A 15,745-nucleotide genomic window follows, 5' to 3' on the forward strand; every position below is an offset into this window, starting at 1 on the left:
AAATATTTTGCCATTTTATAATCTAGCCTCACACAAATCTCAAGTCTCACATACTCACCAACTCCAGACACCACAAAGCCACACAGCAGTGCAACACCAAACCAGATAGCATTTAAAATACCTCTTTATTTTAAAAGTAAAAACATCATACAGGGAAAAAACTGCAATATTATATAAATGCATGCAAGCTGATGAGATGAATATTTAAATCCTTCCCTCTTTTCAGCAACACTTCAGCTTGAATACGTTTCATGATAACTGTAGTCTGAGTGAGAAAGTTACTAAAAACAAATCAAAAGAAAACATGTAACGCAGTCAATAAATACCCTTCCCTCCAGACATACTGTCATATTCCTTGTCACAACATAATAAGAAAATATGAAAATGAGCAGTTAAAAAAAGCCTCTATCATTATAGTACACGCTTGAAAACCCAGGAGGATGTAAACTAAAGCCAACTGAGCTCGCATGACTGAGGCATTTAAACCGCTAATTCTCTGCAGCCACTGGTGGGTTTATTGAATTAAACTATAAAATAAAAAAAATAAATAAATATGTGCGTGTGTGTCTGTGTGTGTCTGTTTATAGAAGTGGTTTCTTTGAATTTTGAAGATTGCATAGCTATAGAGTGTTTTCATGAATAGAAGAGGAAACTGTAACAGCTGAAGGAAAAAGCACTGAGATGTTGCACCCAAATGATAGAAAAATAACAAATATCATGTTAAACTTATGCTGCACTTCAGCCTTCGGGCTTATGCATGGTAGTGTGGTAGCATTTGCTGGGTTTTTTTCTAACTTTTTCCTTTTTTTAAAATGATAAATCACAAATGTCACTCGCTGGTGCAGTGCAGTTGTCTTTCCCATTATAAGGGATCTAACGTATCACCTCATGCATACTTTAAAATTACAAAACGCCATGTTTGTCTAAACCCACCCATATTTACATATGTACATGTTTATTTACATGTTTTCTTCTACAAAAGCGAGACCCACCCCTGTAACTACTCTTTCACTCTAATGACGACAGCAGCTGGGAATGAGCCAATGGGCTGCGGCGTCATTAAAAATGCTCCGATATAGCCTGAGGTGCCCCTCTTAAAGAAAAATCGGTACATCCCGAAAATGTAAATCTCGCCATTTTTATTTGGTTGTATTTTTTACTCTAAAAGGTTTTAACTGAGTGAGCAAGTGAGGTCTGAAACCTCCTCAGTTTTGGTGTCAGCAAAATTACTTATATTTAATTATTTAAACATATAACATTAAAATAAAATTAAAACATACCTTTTTTTAAATAATGAAGTGTCAAATGATCCAGATTTCTTATTTTTATTTGGCTTATTAGCCAACTGTGGTGCTAAAAAACTCATATGCTCATTGATGTTGCAAACCACAGGCTGATAGGCGGAGATTTTCTGTTTTTTATGGTGCATTCTTATAAATTATTATTATTTTTGTTGTTTTGTTTTTTCTTTTTTTTAAATGGAAGCACTCCTTTTTAAAAAAAAAAAAAGTCCGGGAGTGCATTTGTGTATAATACACGCTTCCCTCTTTCTAGTGTCAGTTATTGTTAACCGCTCTGTCCTTGCATGTCTCGCGACCCGTTTCTGTTCGGATGTAGCTGTGGTGCCTCTGATGCGGCATCCGATACGTCTAAAATACAATAACCTGCCTATGTAATAATAAATACAGTTATATTCCTATTATTGCATTATTAGAAACAACTACTTCCAGCAGCAGGTGGTTGTGGTTTATCGGTGTCAGTCAACTAAATAAAACACCCTTGGTGTCAGCGGGTCAAGCCGTCGCCGGTGAATGAGGTCATCTTCAGCGAGGTAGCAATATCGTCCCTTCACCTGCAAACATGAATGAAAAACAAAATTAATTATGATATTTTTGTCATTTTAAATAAATCTCAATTTGATTTGACTAAATCTAACCAATTGTCAAGACTACATCAGTCGCTGGTCAGTACAGTCTTCAAGTGCTGGCAGTGCACAGAGGAAATGAAACAGAAAGAAACAGCATGGATAGAAAGAGAGGCCAAAACTTCTTGCTGTGTTTGGAGTTCCTACCTCCGGATGCCAGATGAGGAAGACAAGGAGAAGGACTTCCCACCGAAGAAGGAGTTCCTTTGCTCCTGGGATGCTCTCTTGGTCTCCACTGTGCATGGCTTCTGCTCCGGGATCTGAGCAACTTGAAATCTGTGAATCAACATATAACATAACCATTATTACATTCAGAAAACAACCCTATTATGACATTGCCTTGTCTGCGCGTTAGTACCTGTGTCCTCCTGTGTGTTATGTAAATGTTAGTGAACACAGTACAAAGGTGCACACAGGTGTTCTCAAATTTAAACAGCAGAATTGTCACACCATCTCCTCCTTTACTAAATCCCTGATTCTTCTCTGTAGTCTTCCTCTTTTCCTCCTGCCATATATCCACTATCACTCCTGTGCACATGTTCAAACCGTCTCAGCCTTGACTCTCTGACTTTGTCTCCAGTTAATTCAATTTTTACTTGGGATCAACTGAGATAGGCTCCCCCTCACCTTCCTCAACCCAAACCACAAACACCCAGAACTGGATAAATTGTGAATGTAGGAAAGCCTCTGAAGTTACACTGGAACATCTCTCCAGCAAAAAATGGAATAACACAGTGAGAACATTTTGGGATGAATTCAAAGGTGCCTTCTTTTTTAGTCCATTGTAATTCAAAAAACCACAGACATCCCATTGTTAAGGAGTCTAATGTAAGTGCAGTTGGATTTTCTGAGCACTGCCCTTCTCTTCTCCTCTGTCCTCATAAATTCTCCTTGATACCTTCCCTTCACCTCTTGATGCGTTCCATGCAGGTCAAAGAAAAGTAGTTAGAAAAAGGAGGTAGGGGTTCATTTTTTTGGACTAATCAACTGCATAATTAGTCTTCGTGCCTTTTTAAGTGTATTTAAGTGTGTTTCTCTTGTGCATCGTCATGGTTACTTTCTGTGATTTTCCAGCCCACCTTCATTGTTTTCACCCACTGCTGATTGAATCCCTGTGCTCTGCGTCCTGTTGTGCAATCAGTCCCCTGTGTGTACCTATAGTCCTGCCTTTTCCTGTGTCCTCAGTCAAGATATCTTCCGTGTTAACTTGTCCTGTTGTTTGAACTTTGTTTTCTGACAATAAAGGCTCCTCTTTCACAACCCTGCCTGCCTCTGAGTCCTCTCCACCTCCTTCACGCCACTCGATTACACCGACCCTGGAAAATCGCCGCTGTGATGTAACAAGTGAGAGCTCATTTATTTTTGCTGGTGCAACTGTATAGGTGGTGGTATACAATTCAAATCCATGACCTCAGTAAAAACCAGCAATACTATTATTGTCAGTGATGCTGGGTACTTTCAGTAACAGCAAACAAAAATTTAAATGCTACAGGAAAGTTTAACTATGTCAAAGTGAAGCCTGTGAACAGCACCCAGCTACATGTATTTAGTAAAGTGTTATAAAGTGCACGTACCTTCCTACAGACAATACTGTGAGCTCTCCTTCCTTTTTCTCCTTCACTTCACTTCCTTCCATCTTCTCCTGTACAGTTTTTGGCACAGCGGCTTGTGTATGGTGTGTATTCACGCACTCTCCACCCAGCAGGGGGCTCTTCTGCTGGTCGGAGGATGTGTCCAGGGAGGGCAGGATGAGACTCTGGGGGGGCTTCAGGGGATCTTTGAGAGAATCCAGGGGTGGAATGAGAACAGGGGGCCATTTTTTCTGGGCGCAACGGGTGCAGCGGTAACCATGTCTGGGGGCCAGGCCAGAGAGGCCGGAGATGGTGTGGTGGTGAGACTGATGAGGGCAGAGCCTGGGAAGGGAGCGGAATTGGGATAAGGGAGACAGCATCGGGAACCTGGGGGAGGAAAATTAGATTTATTAAAAACTAAAAACTGATGTTGACATATTCAGTTTAGACAAATCGTAAGTGGAGGTTACATCCAAATACCACAAAATAATCTACAGAAGGATTGTAAAAAGGCCATTTAGACTAGTGATGGTAAGAAAAGTGTTGGTTATAATACTAAACTGTACTAAGCTTTCCAGAATATCCTAGCATGGTACTGGCACATCCCTAATATTGGTCCTGGACACAATCACTGCTAGAATGTGGCACAAAATAAATAAATATGTCCAATCACAGCAGCGATCACTGCTCTGTGTCAATATAAAATCATTTAGCAACTCAAATCTAAAGTTTTCATCTGTTGGTACAGAGCTTGTTGGTTTGTGTGTCTTTTCATTGTTCACTTTTTATTTTTTGCAGGGGAAGGCAGAGCAAAAGAGACGAGCGCTGTATGGGAGAGCTACAGTGAACCCAAATAACCTGTGCAAAACCTCCCACCACACGCATCCAGATACCGATCTGAAAGCTTTCCAGAACAGTCTGTATATATCTGTGTGTGTGTGTGTGTGTGTGTGTGTGTGTGTGTGTGTGTGTGTGTGTGTGAGAGAGAGAGAATGTTCTGGCATCTAAAGATCACATGTGACAGAACCACTGAGCAGCAGTGCACAGCCACAGGCCCCAGAAACGTCTGCACTGAAATAAATTAGATCTAATGCTCATCATGTCATCACATCATTAATTTAGTCTTTCGTGGGGTTTACAGGTGACAAATTATGATTGGGGTAAATGTGGCATCACTGTCGAAGCAATAATCAAAGCCCTGCAGTGCAGACTGTTATAAAGTGGCATTCTCTCGAGCCTCATCGATTAAACTCTGGGAACTTGAGCAATTTTGGCTTATGTTACAACCTCAGGTTCTTACCATAAAATGCACTCAGTCATATCAAATGCGTGGCTTGAAGCTGTGTGACAGACTCATGACTAGACGGCTGTAAACTGTGTTAGCAGCTGGTTTCAAGCCTCGGCGAGTGAGTGAGCCACTCCCAGTTATCAGGCTCCTGAGGAAATGTAGCCGACACAGTCACAATAATGTGCGCTCCTAAGTGAATGTTTTAGCATTTGTTTTAGTTAAAGAGCTTAAATGAAACTAATAATGTCCAGACTGAACTACTGGAATATTAACATGAGAGTAGCATGTGGACTTATAGCCCTATAAATTCAAGTTTAGGTCTCCATGCTCAGTGCAAGCGTATGAAAATGTATCTGCACTGCTCCCATTTCTGCCGATACACCCTCCCACACGCACTTTTCTCTTGACGAGCGCCTCTCTTTCTCTCTCCCAGACTTCCCCTTTGCCATCTCGTTAAGTGTGACCTTGGGCAGCATGACTGAGCAAATGCATGTGATGATTTGTGGTTGTGCAAGTGCGCGCGTGCGGTCTCGTACTTGATTGACGAGCCTTTGCTCATAGCCATCTCTTTGGTCTCGTACTCCAGCAGCAGTTCCTCCAGCGCAGCAGCATTTTCTGAAGCAAGCACACATATACACATTTAGCTATAATGCCAGCTACTCAAACTATAGATCAGAGTAATTAAACACCTCCTGCCTGTGAAAATGTAATTCAGGAGTTTATTAGAAGTGCATAAATAAGGTGGATGTAATTGATGCAGGAAACTTGGAGAGGAAAGCCAAGCTACTGTGTATATCTTGGGCCAATTGGGCCATTTATCACTTTAGTAGTAATAAGCTGCGGACAAAGCTGAAACTCTCATTTGCTGTTTATTATAATTTTTAGGCTACTTGCCATCTGTTAAATAAATGCACAAATTATATGCGATGTCACTGTTAGTATTTACCTTTCTTCTCGGTAATGAGGCGAACCAGAACACTGATGGTGTCTTCATTCAGGTCATCGGATATGTAGGGACAGGTGTTACCTAAAGTAAGGCAGAAGCAATGTTAATAAACAGAGATTTTCCAGTATTGTTTATGTATGTACTGCTTTTATTGCACTGCTTGTCACTTTTAACACTGTTCAAGGGACACTCTGATTGATACGGGTGGATGTAGATGGCCCCCTGCCACTCACCATCCCATAATAGTACAGCATAGTGAGGCAGCTGAGTGGAGAGCAATGACGATAAAGGGGCGAGAGGGAGATTCGCTCACTCAGCAGTTATGCGTTGTTCAGCACTGCTGAGCTGTGTGTGTGGGTGTGATGTACCAGGCCCACAGTACCAGATGACAATGCGTATGTGTGTGTGTTAAAGAGCACAATGTGACAATATAGATGCCAAATGCGACTGTGCATGCGTATTTCTGTCTTTCTTGCATAAGCAGCATTAGGCTGTTGTTGGACCGTAACAATAGCTCTGTCTCCACAGTGCCTGTTGCTACGCGAGCATAACAGCATCAGTTTCACGGGGTGGCAGTTGTTCTCGTCTCTTTAATACTCCAACAAAGTCACAGCCTGATATCAAGTTTCACGTTTAATAGTGGAAATACCTTCTACCTCTACTTATGCCTTTATTGGTTGTTCTACTTCTTGTCTTTGTCCTACCACGTCTACGATTCACTGATTGTCTTCCATCTGTGCCCTGCTTCCTTACCCGTATTCCACATTTTAGTCCATTATGTAGTTCTGGTTGGTATCTACTTTACATTTTTTTAATGTTTCTTTTTTTGATTAGTTATCTGTTTAAACGTTTCCCCCATGTCAGCATTTTGGTCTTTTTTTCTTTAGAACAATGAATAGCATTACAGTCTAACTTCTCACCAGGGGCAGATCTAATGGATAACAAGCCTTCAATACATAAATTACAGTACATCACAGCAGCACACGAGTCTCAATTTGCTTAATAATCATCATAAGTTTAGGCTTATGATTAAAAAAAATTATGTTTGCATCTAGGTTTACTGTAAATGCAGCAGTTCTGTGTTAACGGTCAACAGCTCACTTCTACCTTTTCCTGTGTGCACTCATGCTTGAGCAACTGCAGAGTTGCATCTACTGTAGCATCAACCCTGCATTTGCCCTTTCTGTTCCCCCCTCAGATTTTAAGGTCGATGCATTCTCCAGTGAAGCAAACTGTGCTCAGTCCTGCATAGTCAGAGTTGCCACCGCAGCATCTGATTTTAGCCCTGCCGAGCTAAGCTTGGCCTTGCTACCCCCATGGGTATTTCCTCTCAGATGGAATGATGGAAAAAAGTGCTGGAGTAAGAAGTTCCTCTAACCTTAGGCCAGTCAGGACTACAGTGTGCAGACAGGTAAGTGCACTGTGACAATGAATGTTACATAACAAGAAGAGAGCTGTCATTGCTTTATATGCAGCCTCTTACTGTATCTAACTTCTTCTGCATCATCAGCCCTTAAAGCATGAGTCGAATGTGGCAATGATGGTGATTAGAGGTCTTATATTGAAGTTGGAATTCTTCCTCATGCATGAGGTCTTCTGCTAATCATCACTGAGGACCTCATACATGAACCACTGTTATCTGCTTTATGTCCTAACGAGATTGTTCACTTGCATGCTTTCTGCATGCTTTTTCATGCTTTTTGCAAAATGCAAAATTAAAAAGCAAATCACTATCCACTATCCCACAGATTATCAGGTCAACACTGCAATCTATATAAAAATGAATTACCTGTTTATTTTAAAAATGGATAGAGGAAGAAAAAAGGAAAGAGAATAACCCAGAGAATCAAGGAGAGAGGGCAGAGGAGAAGGAAGGACAGGAGAAATGAAGAGACCGACATAAACAGTGAGTCGAGGTACCCGATTGAATTATTGATCTAGCTGGGAAAGGAGAGATGAATTGATAGTATCGTGTTCAGATGAGAAGAGAGGGGCATGTTAGAGAGGCAGGAAACCAGATCAATGGAGAGCAGAAGGAATGATGAAATAGCAGAAGAGGGATGGAGTTCAGGGAGTTTCCCTTCAGGTGCAAGAAGGGCTTAAATTTCACAACAAGATGCAAAGAGAGAAAGAAACCAAGGTGATACTAAAACAAATAGGCAGAGAGCACAGAGAGCACCGACTGTTGCTTTGACCCCTGGCTATTCTCATGCGCGCATGCATTCCTCCATAGATCACCCTGGCCTCCACTACACAGGCGTAGCTACATAGGCTGCTACAGCTGTAAACTTCTCATCCTCCTATGAGGGCACATAAAAATGCAAAAAGAACCACTAATAGAAGGAGTAAGTGAGCGAAAAATAACCATTTGTTTGCATGCTGTAGCTAAGGTGGCAGAGCAGGTTAGCCACTAAGGTCGAAGGTCGGTGGTTCGATCCCAGGCTGCCTCCTGGCTGCCAAATATCCTTGGGCAAGATACTAACCCCATGTTTGCCTACTGGTGGTGGTCAGAGGGCCCGGTGGCGCCAGTGTCCGGCAGCCTCGCCTCTGTCAGTGCGCCCCAGGGCGGCTGTGGCTACAATGTAGCTTGCCATCGCCGGTGTGTGAATGGGTGAATGACTGAATGTAGTGTGAAGCGCTTTGGGGTCCTTAGGGACTAGAAAATGCAGGCCATTTACCATGTTTGCAGTTATGGAAAACGCTGTAAATGAAACAACAGGTGTTGCACAAACACTTGACGTGAGGCATGCTGTCACACAGTCGGATCTGTCGAGGGTGCAGCTGCGCTCTGACGCTCCCGATTCCATGCAGGTTTCCTAAGAGCCTTGCACCATCAGGTGAGCGAAGGAAAAGCCAGCTTAGCCTTTAAGTCTGCTTATTTATCTGCACCAAATGGCTGTAACAAACTGCGTGTCGTGTATGCTGTCTGGCTGCTGCAGAACTTGTGCAACAGTGGATTCTAATAAATTAAAACACAAAGTAGGTTACTGTAGAGTGTGGCAAGCTCACTCCAGCTCATTAGTGTGTGTGGTTTGTTTCATAAATGCAGGTTAGCAATCTGGTTATCTAGAAAAGTACAATCTGTAAAAGTAGAACTGATTATTACTCCACATTCTTCACAGCATCTTTTCACCACCACCCCCCAAAAACCCTAAACAAAACACTTTTTATGCGTTTTGTGACACAATTGAATAAAATAAAAGCTGCCTGGAGGTGTGTGCCTCCCATGTGACCTTTTACAGAAAACTAGAAACCTAGTAGGTACAGTACATCCAGTACAATAGAAGCATAAAGGAAAGAAATGAGTGCATTTCTCAGTTGCGTGCACAGAGAAAGAGGAAGAAAGACGTTGCCTAAGTGAGTACTCTCTTAAAGGGCTAATTTGGCTCACAGGGTGGAAAAAAATACATTTAAGCACTTCAAACAAGATTATGCAAACAACAGAGAATGGGTATGGTAACTCATACAACCTTTCTCTTGGATTAATTTCTACGTCTCTTTCAATTAACGCCCCTCCCCTCTGTATCTTTTTCTTCTCCTGCCCTCCCTGACTCTTTTTATGCTTTCTGCGTTGACGCAAGTCCGTTTCTCTGACGTTGGCGGGCGAAGAGGTTGATGAGAATGCCCCACTTTACCTTTTCAAATAGGAGCATTACATTAAAACAATACCTGCTTAGCTAATTACAGCATGTAATGTCCCCTGTGAGGTCAAAGTTCAAAGCAGCTAAGATGAGAAAAAGAAATAAAACAGCCTCACACATGGACTCGCGTGCAGTTACATAAAAAACATATGGGGACTGAGTGCACAAGCAAAGGCGCTGCCCTTTGAGCTGGGCTGGTTTCACTCTTGACAGGGAAACTTGACCACATCGTGTGCATGCCAAGTGTGCTAATTTGGCATTTTTATGGTCAAACGCGACAACAGCCTGAACTTAAATGCTACTTTCCTATTTTGCTCCCATTACTGTGATTTTCTCTCAGCAGCCTTCCCATCTCTCACCTTCTTTCTGCGGTGTGGCAGTCTCTTCATCTCCTCCCTCCTTCTCACCGGTGCAGCGGTATCCCTTTTTCTTTAGGATGTTGCAGATGAGGATACCCAGCAGGCCCATCACACAGAAGACGGGCACCAGGGCAAACACGGCGTACTCTGCTGTCTTTTCCTCAGCGCTGCGCACCACTGTGCTGTTGGCCGGTCCTCCTGCTCCACCAGACTGACCGTTACCCACATTACGGACCACTCTGACATGCAACCCTTCTGAGAGGAAAGAGGGGAAGAAGAGCGAAAAACATCAGAGAAGTAGGCAGCGTGATAGCAGAAATCAGTTCACTAAAAGCAAGTTAAGACACGGTAATCTGCAGAAGCATGCTTACTTTTCACGCAGGGACTTTGGGTGGAAACTTGCCCAGCGGCAGAGGAGTGAAACCTGTGAATGGATGAAAAAGAACCAAAAAGAGCCTAATTAGAGAGATGGATGAAGAGAAAAACACGAGGGGCTGTGTAACAGTGAAAGAATGAATCAGCGGTTTTAGCTTGTGGCATGTTATGTCCAGTGGTGCCTGTTCTTGATGTTACCCGCCCATTGTGGTGAATGACACACTGTGTTTGTCCCTGCGTGTGTGTGTGTGACTGTTTTCTTGCTTTTTTGAGACAGAGAAAATTGCAGGACTTAATTTAGAACAAATAAAAGTTTATGAGTTACAATATTGAATGAAAGCCGCGTTATTGTCCACCCTGTGGTTGGATAGACCTCTTTGTGGACTAGCAAGCATACAGGTAGACCACCACAGACTCAGGCCATGAGTTCTCACCCAGTCAGACAGTGACCACAGACGGCGTCAGAGGTCCCGTTGCCAGAGGATGCAAGCTTTCGGCCGAGGATCTTACAGGAGGTGTGTGGACGGCAAACCTCAGAGTCCAGTGCGTCTGAAAAGGTTCCAGCTGGGCACACCTGGCAATGCACTTCTTCAGCTGGACTCTGGATCTGCCCACAAGCCTGAGAAGAAAAGAAAAAGTCTAAAGTCAGGCAAAAGAGGCTTAAAGAGAAAACCTAGCATCCCTGTGGCGTTGTAGAGTTGATGGGTAGCAAAGAGCTGACTGTTTTAATTTGAAATCCTGCTTCTGTGTTAACTAGAAATAAAATAAAGATTTGCAGCACTTATAAGACTCAGCCAATATTTATGGATTCATGAGAAGAACAACTTCATTTTTGACAACTGCAGTGACCAAATACACAGACTATAATGTAATGGAGGAGATGAAAATGTGATTTGAACATAAACTGCAGGTGGCTGCTCAGGCGGAGGGAGTTGAATAAGTAATTTAACGAGCTGTGGAAATGTATTGGGTCCAATATGTTTTAAAGCTCTACACTATTTCACATCGAGCGAAACTCCACTTTCTGTCAGAGTAAAGAAGTTTAACTACACATTTAATCCCTGAGATATATTAATATAAGATAAAGAAGTGTGTAAAATTACAGGAAAGGTTGTCCCATATTTCTAAGACATAAAGTAATGATTGAGTGATGAAAATGTTCTTTATAGTAGACAGTGAAAAGCAGGAACTTTTTTGTTATTTAATTGTTATCTATTACTTAACTACTTTGGTGTAGTATGAATGGCTGTGAGGGGAGTCTTTATTAGCAGGAAAAGCTGCAAAACTTTAAATAACGCAGCTAAAAGTCCAAAAATCGATGCCTTCCTTCATATTTTGCACAGCTGTCTAGTCAGGGCCGGCCTTATGTTTGACACCCCTGCTCTACACTATAGAAATTAAAGACAAATGTTGCCTACTGAAACAAGCATATTTATAGCAGTTAAGGAGGTGAAAGTGTTAAAATATATAATAAACAATACAAATGTTATTAAAATATTAAAATGTTGTCTCACCTTGGAAGGCTCCTGGCCTGCCGGGCATTGCAGACACGCACACCCTTTCCCACACCGAGACTGCACCGCTGCAGTCCCTCCACAGCCAAACAGCTGGAAGACACAGAAACGCACTCGTGAATCAGAAGAAGTGCGCACACGTGTGGATACACTCTTCTTCTTACACAACAGAGCTCACAAAGCATGCGCATATTTACCGCGAGGAGGACAATAGCTGAGCAGCAAAGGTGGTTCCTCATCTTCTTCAATGTATTCGTCTATGTACATATGATCTAAAGAAAGAACAGGCGAGGGGTTAATAATAAAACATGATCAGTTCACGAGGATTTATGAGATTTTAAATGCTGTAAACAAAAACAAAAAAAAGGTGCCGGCACTTTTCCCAGCCTGATATGGAAAAATACGACACGTCAAAACTGACGACCTTACAGCACTTTCCATTATGTCACACACCGCGCAGGCATGCACACTCACACAAAACCGCAAGAGTTCACACGGCGTGAAAACACCTGAGTCACTTATCCGGAGCAAAAGCGTGGCTCCTGCGATCGGGAGGTAAGGAGCAGGTGTGAATCCTGTAAATATCATTTATCGTGAATCATGTCCTCTTTATGCACAGCAGGGTACAAACCGAGGATTTTCTGTTGCTATTTCTGAGCCATAGGTACTCACGTGCACACTTTTAGCACTGATTAACTTTGCACCGCATTCATTAGATAACACGTGCTGCCCCTGCGATGGGCATTTCCCTTTATTCAGAAGAGTTTTCAAACAACCATGCAATCAAAGCTAAGTGACGCTTTGTGACGGTGGAGGGTAAATGAGGATGATTACACTGCTTTATTTAGCAGATATTTTTAAGAAGCTTAGGAATAAATGAAAAGGTCTTTGTGCCACAGGTGACTGTTGCATTGTAGCAAGTCAGTGTCATCCCCTCTGCAGTATCTGTACCTGAAAAACATCTGACAACAGCTCATTTGAAACTACATCAATATAGTCCACCTAAATTTATATAAAACCTTACAGTGCAGACTGAGGAAAACTTTGACTTGAGCCCATTTATCAACTCTTATATGCAAACTTATTGGTTTGTCAGCTGCAATTATAGTATTCTGACACTCCAGCCAAAGTCTGCTGTATTGTCAACTTTTAAATACTGCTGAGAAGCCAAACTCTTGCACTCGTCTTTCTGATCTGCTTGACTGACTGTGATAAATTGAATGAATTCCACTGAATACATATTATAGAAACAAATGCATTTTTGAGACTAACTTTTCAAAACTCACCATAAAAATATACAGAAATATTATGTGGTGAGGTGTTACTACGCAATTGACAAAAAAAGGATTTGTTGCCACAGTTGTGGGGGCTGTGAATTCACACCGGGCTAGGATTAGGTGAGGATCCATAGCCTGTTACATGCAGCAGATTCATACATGATAATTCTTTGTATATATCAGACTATTTCTTGGAAATCTAAATATCAGATGTGCATGTAGTGACACTCTGTTGCATGCCAAAGACTGATTTAGTCTTTTTTCTCAGAAATGAGAAGGTGGAACTTGCAGACAGAATGTCTCTGAACGGGCTTGTAAAACAGCCACTGACAAAAGCAAAAACATAAGAAGCGTTTAGAATGTGCAAATCAAAAAAATAAAGGGGAAAAGGACACGCAGTGGAAAGGACGAGAAATAAGTGCAGGAGAAAGAGATATTGGGGAAAGATGGAGGCTGTAAAAGTGAAAAGGGTAATGGGAGGGAGAGGAGAAAAGCAAGGCTGAATACTTACCCCAGACTTCCAGTGGACTGACACAGTTGCTGTGGCAACTCAGTAGGGATGCTGTGTGTGCTGCTACAAATGCTGAGTCAGGGCCAAAGTCAAACTGCCTTACTTTCTTTTAACTGTGCAAAAGTTGCTGCAAAAATGCTCGATTAAACACCCTGAGCTCGGTGGAACTTTGAAAAGTCGCTTAAAAAGGAAAAACTAGAAAGTTTAAGACTCTGAAAAGCTGTTAAACACTTAGATAGTTAAACAAGTTAGAGAAGTAACAGAAAACTCAGCCGCATACACACACAGACACACACAGACACAACACACACACACAACTCTGTGAAGCTGAATGAAAAGTCCAGTGTACCTGCCTGTGTCTTATAGTGCCACTCTGACCACAGACACACCCCTGACAGCCTCAGGACATGCCCCTCCTGCGTGTGTGTGTGTATGTGTCTGAGTGGGTGTCTGAGTGTGTAGGTGCGTGTGTGTGTGTGTGTGTGTGTGTGTGTGTGTGTATGTGGGTGACCGCTCCAAGGCACCACTTCACCTTCGACCACACATGAAAACATTTCAAACATTAGTTGGAAAATAAATGAACCGCTTAAACCCACTCACTGGTCAGGACACACATGTGTACACACATCACACACACACGTATCAGTAAGCGTGTGCTGAAGGTATCATTTAACAGGGTTTGTACACCTGATGTATGCACATAAGAACCATGTATTACCATATATGTTAAAACCACATATGCAGATAACACACACAAACACACATACACATATGGAAAGCCATAATAGCCATGCCTTATACAAACAAGAAAATAAAACATGTAATGAGTTTATGATTTTGGTCCGGCGAGGTGCCTCATGGCAATGACAGGCTTCCGAGGCATAATTTTAGGGGGGAAGAGAGAGATAAAGCGAGGACAGAGAAACCACTAGCTTATAAAAAAACACGGCGGGGCTGAAGGGCAAGGGCCGATCTGGTCGAACAGGAAGAGAAGAGCGAAAGAGAGAGGGATGGAAAGAGGAGAAAGTGGCAGGGAGTGACACTGCTAAAACCTCAGCCTGATAGCATGATATATATAGAAGCATTTGTTAAAATGCCATACAGACCAGAGCAAGAGGCTAATTACAAGTCACACATGCACACATACTGTATATGTGCACTCAGACACACATGCAAACATGCGCTTGTGCGCACACATAGCCGAACAAGGGGAAAAAATGATCAATAAAACGACAATGATAGAGAGAGCAAAACAAAAACGGGACCTGCAATTAAGTACCTCCTTTTTTGGAAAGTGTCAAGTAACAAACTGGACCGAGCTGGAGGGGTAGAGGAATGTGAGGACTTCCACAGAGAACCTCACTTGACCTCTAGAAATGAAGCAAATGTGCTTTAAGTGCAGCAGGGAAAGGTGAAGCTGATCCTTTAGATTGATGAGATGCATATGCTTTCAAATGATGGCTCCATAGGGTTTCAACGTTAAATAAAACCTATTTTTTAAAAAAAGCTTTGATGAGAGATCAAGCATTTCCTAAAAGTTGTTTTTCTGTTAAGTAACATTTAATTGTTTCTCACTGGTTGGGTAAGTGCAATAATACTTAAGCTACAGTGTCACTGCATGTGCTGAGTGTGTGCAGCAGGGCCATGTGCACGGAAACTGTAATTAAAATACAAAATGATGTCCATAAAGGATGTTCAAAATGAGCCTAACCGCTGCCTTTAGAAGTCAACCGTTCACAGCCAGACAATCCAAGCTTGCAATGTCTGCATGTGATGCTTTTGGATTTAAATCCTCTTTGACTCTGGATTTCTTCTCAAAACCACTACAGTAGGGACCGCCAACACGTGGGACTTCCACTGGAGCTACAGGCACGAGTGCCTTCAAATAACCATTTTCTTGTTTGCTGGTACTTCTCAGGCTCATGGCATTGGAGAACTTTTCAGTGTATTTTAAAGAAACTTGTTCTCGGGAAGAACTTTACATTTCATGTCACTGATTTTCAGCAAAGCAGCAGAGAACAATGCCATCCATCAATAAGTCCATCCATCATCTTGGTGGCAGCAGCCTAAGCAGAATGTTTCAGCCATCCTTCTCCCCAGCAACACGTTACTCCTTGGGGCATTGAGAGGCGTTTCCAGGCCAGATGAAACATATAATCTTGTCAGCAGGTTCTGGGGTCCCCTCCCAGCTGGGTGTGTCTGAAAAACCTCAAAGTGAGGTACCCAGGAGACATAGCAGTGGCTTTACTCTGGGATCCCTCCGGATATCCAAGTTTCTCACCCTATCCCTATGGCTGAGTCCAGCTGAACTATGGCGATGACTCATTTTGGTTGTTTGT

At 42.3% G+C, this 15,745-nt stretch overlaps 1 protein-coding gene across 2 annotated transcripts in view; it reads right to left on the bottom strand.

Moving 5' to 3' along the window:
* Window positions 1-102: 102 nt before the first annotated feature.
* Window positions 103-15,745, bottom strand: part of relt (RELT TNF receptor) — a 28,949-nt gene continuing 13,306 nt past the window's right edge. Inside the window, exons 2-11 of one of the 2 annotated variants that reach the window (XM_082502018.1) lie at window positions 11,816-11,890; window positions 11,619-11,711; window positions 10,539-10,723; window positions 10,101-10,153; window positions 9,730-9,981; window positions 5,730-5,810; window positions 5,320-5,398; window positions 3,499-3,882; window positions 2,072-2,200; window positions 103-1,852 (exon numbers count right to left, since the gene is read on the bottom strand). In XM_082502018.1, the coding sequence (XP_082358144.1) occupies window positions 1,849-1,852; window positions 2,072-2,200; window positions 3,499-3,882; window positions 5,320-5,398; window positions 5,730-5,810; window positions 9,730-9,981; window positions 10,101-10,153; window positions 10,539-10,723; window positions 11,619-11,711; window positions 11,816-11,857 (1,302 nt within the window). In that variant the 5' untranslated portion in view covers window positions 11,858-11,890 and the 3' untranslated portion in view covers window positions 103-1,848. Of the gene's footprint in view, window positions 1,853-2,071; window positions 2,201-3,498; window positions 3,883-5,319; window positions 5,399-5,729; window positions 5,811-9,729; window positions 9,985-10,100; window positions 10,154-10,538; window positions 10,724-11,618; window positions 11,712-11,815; window positions 11,891-15,745 lie in introns of both variants that reach the window. The other variant, XM_082502017.1, reaches the window with a different exon arrangement.

Source organism: Aulonocara stuartgranti (genome assembly GCF_965226115.1).
Source record: "Aulonocara stuartgranti genome assembly, chromosome: 14".
NCBI lineage: Eukaryota > Metazoa > Chordata > Actinopteri > Cichliformes > Cichlidae > Aulonocara > Aulonocara stuartgranti.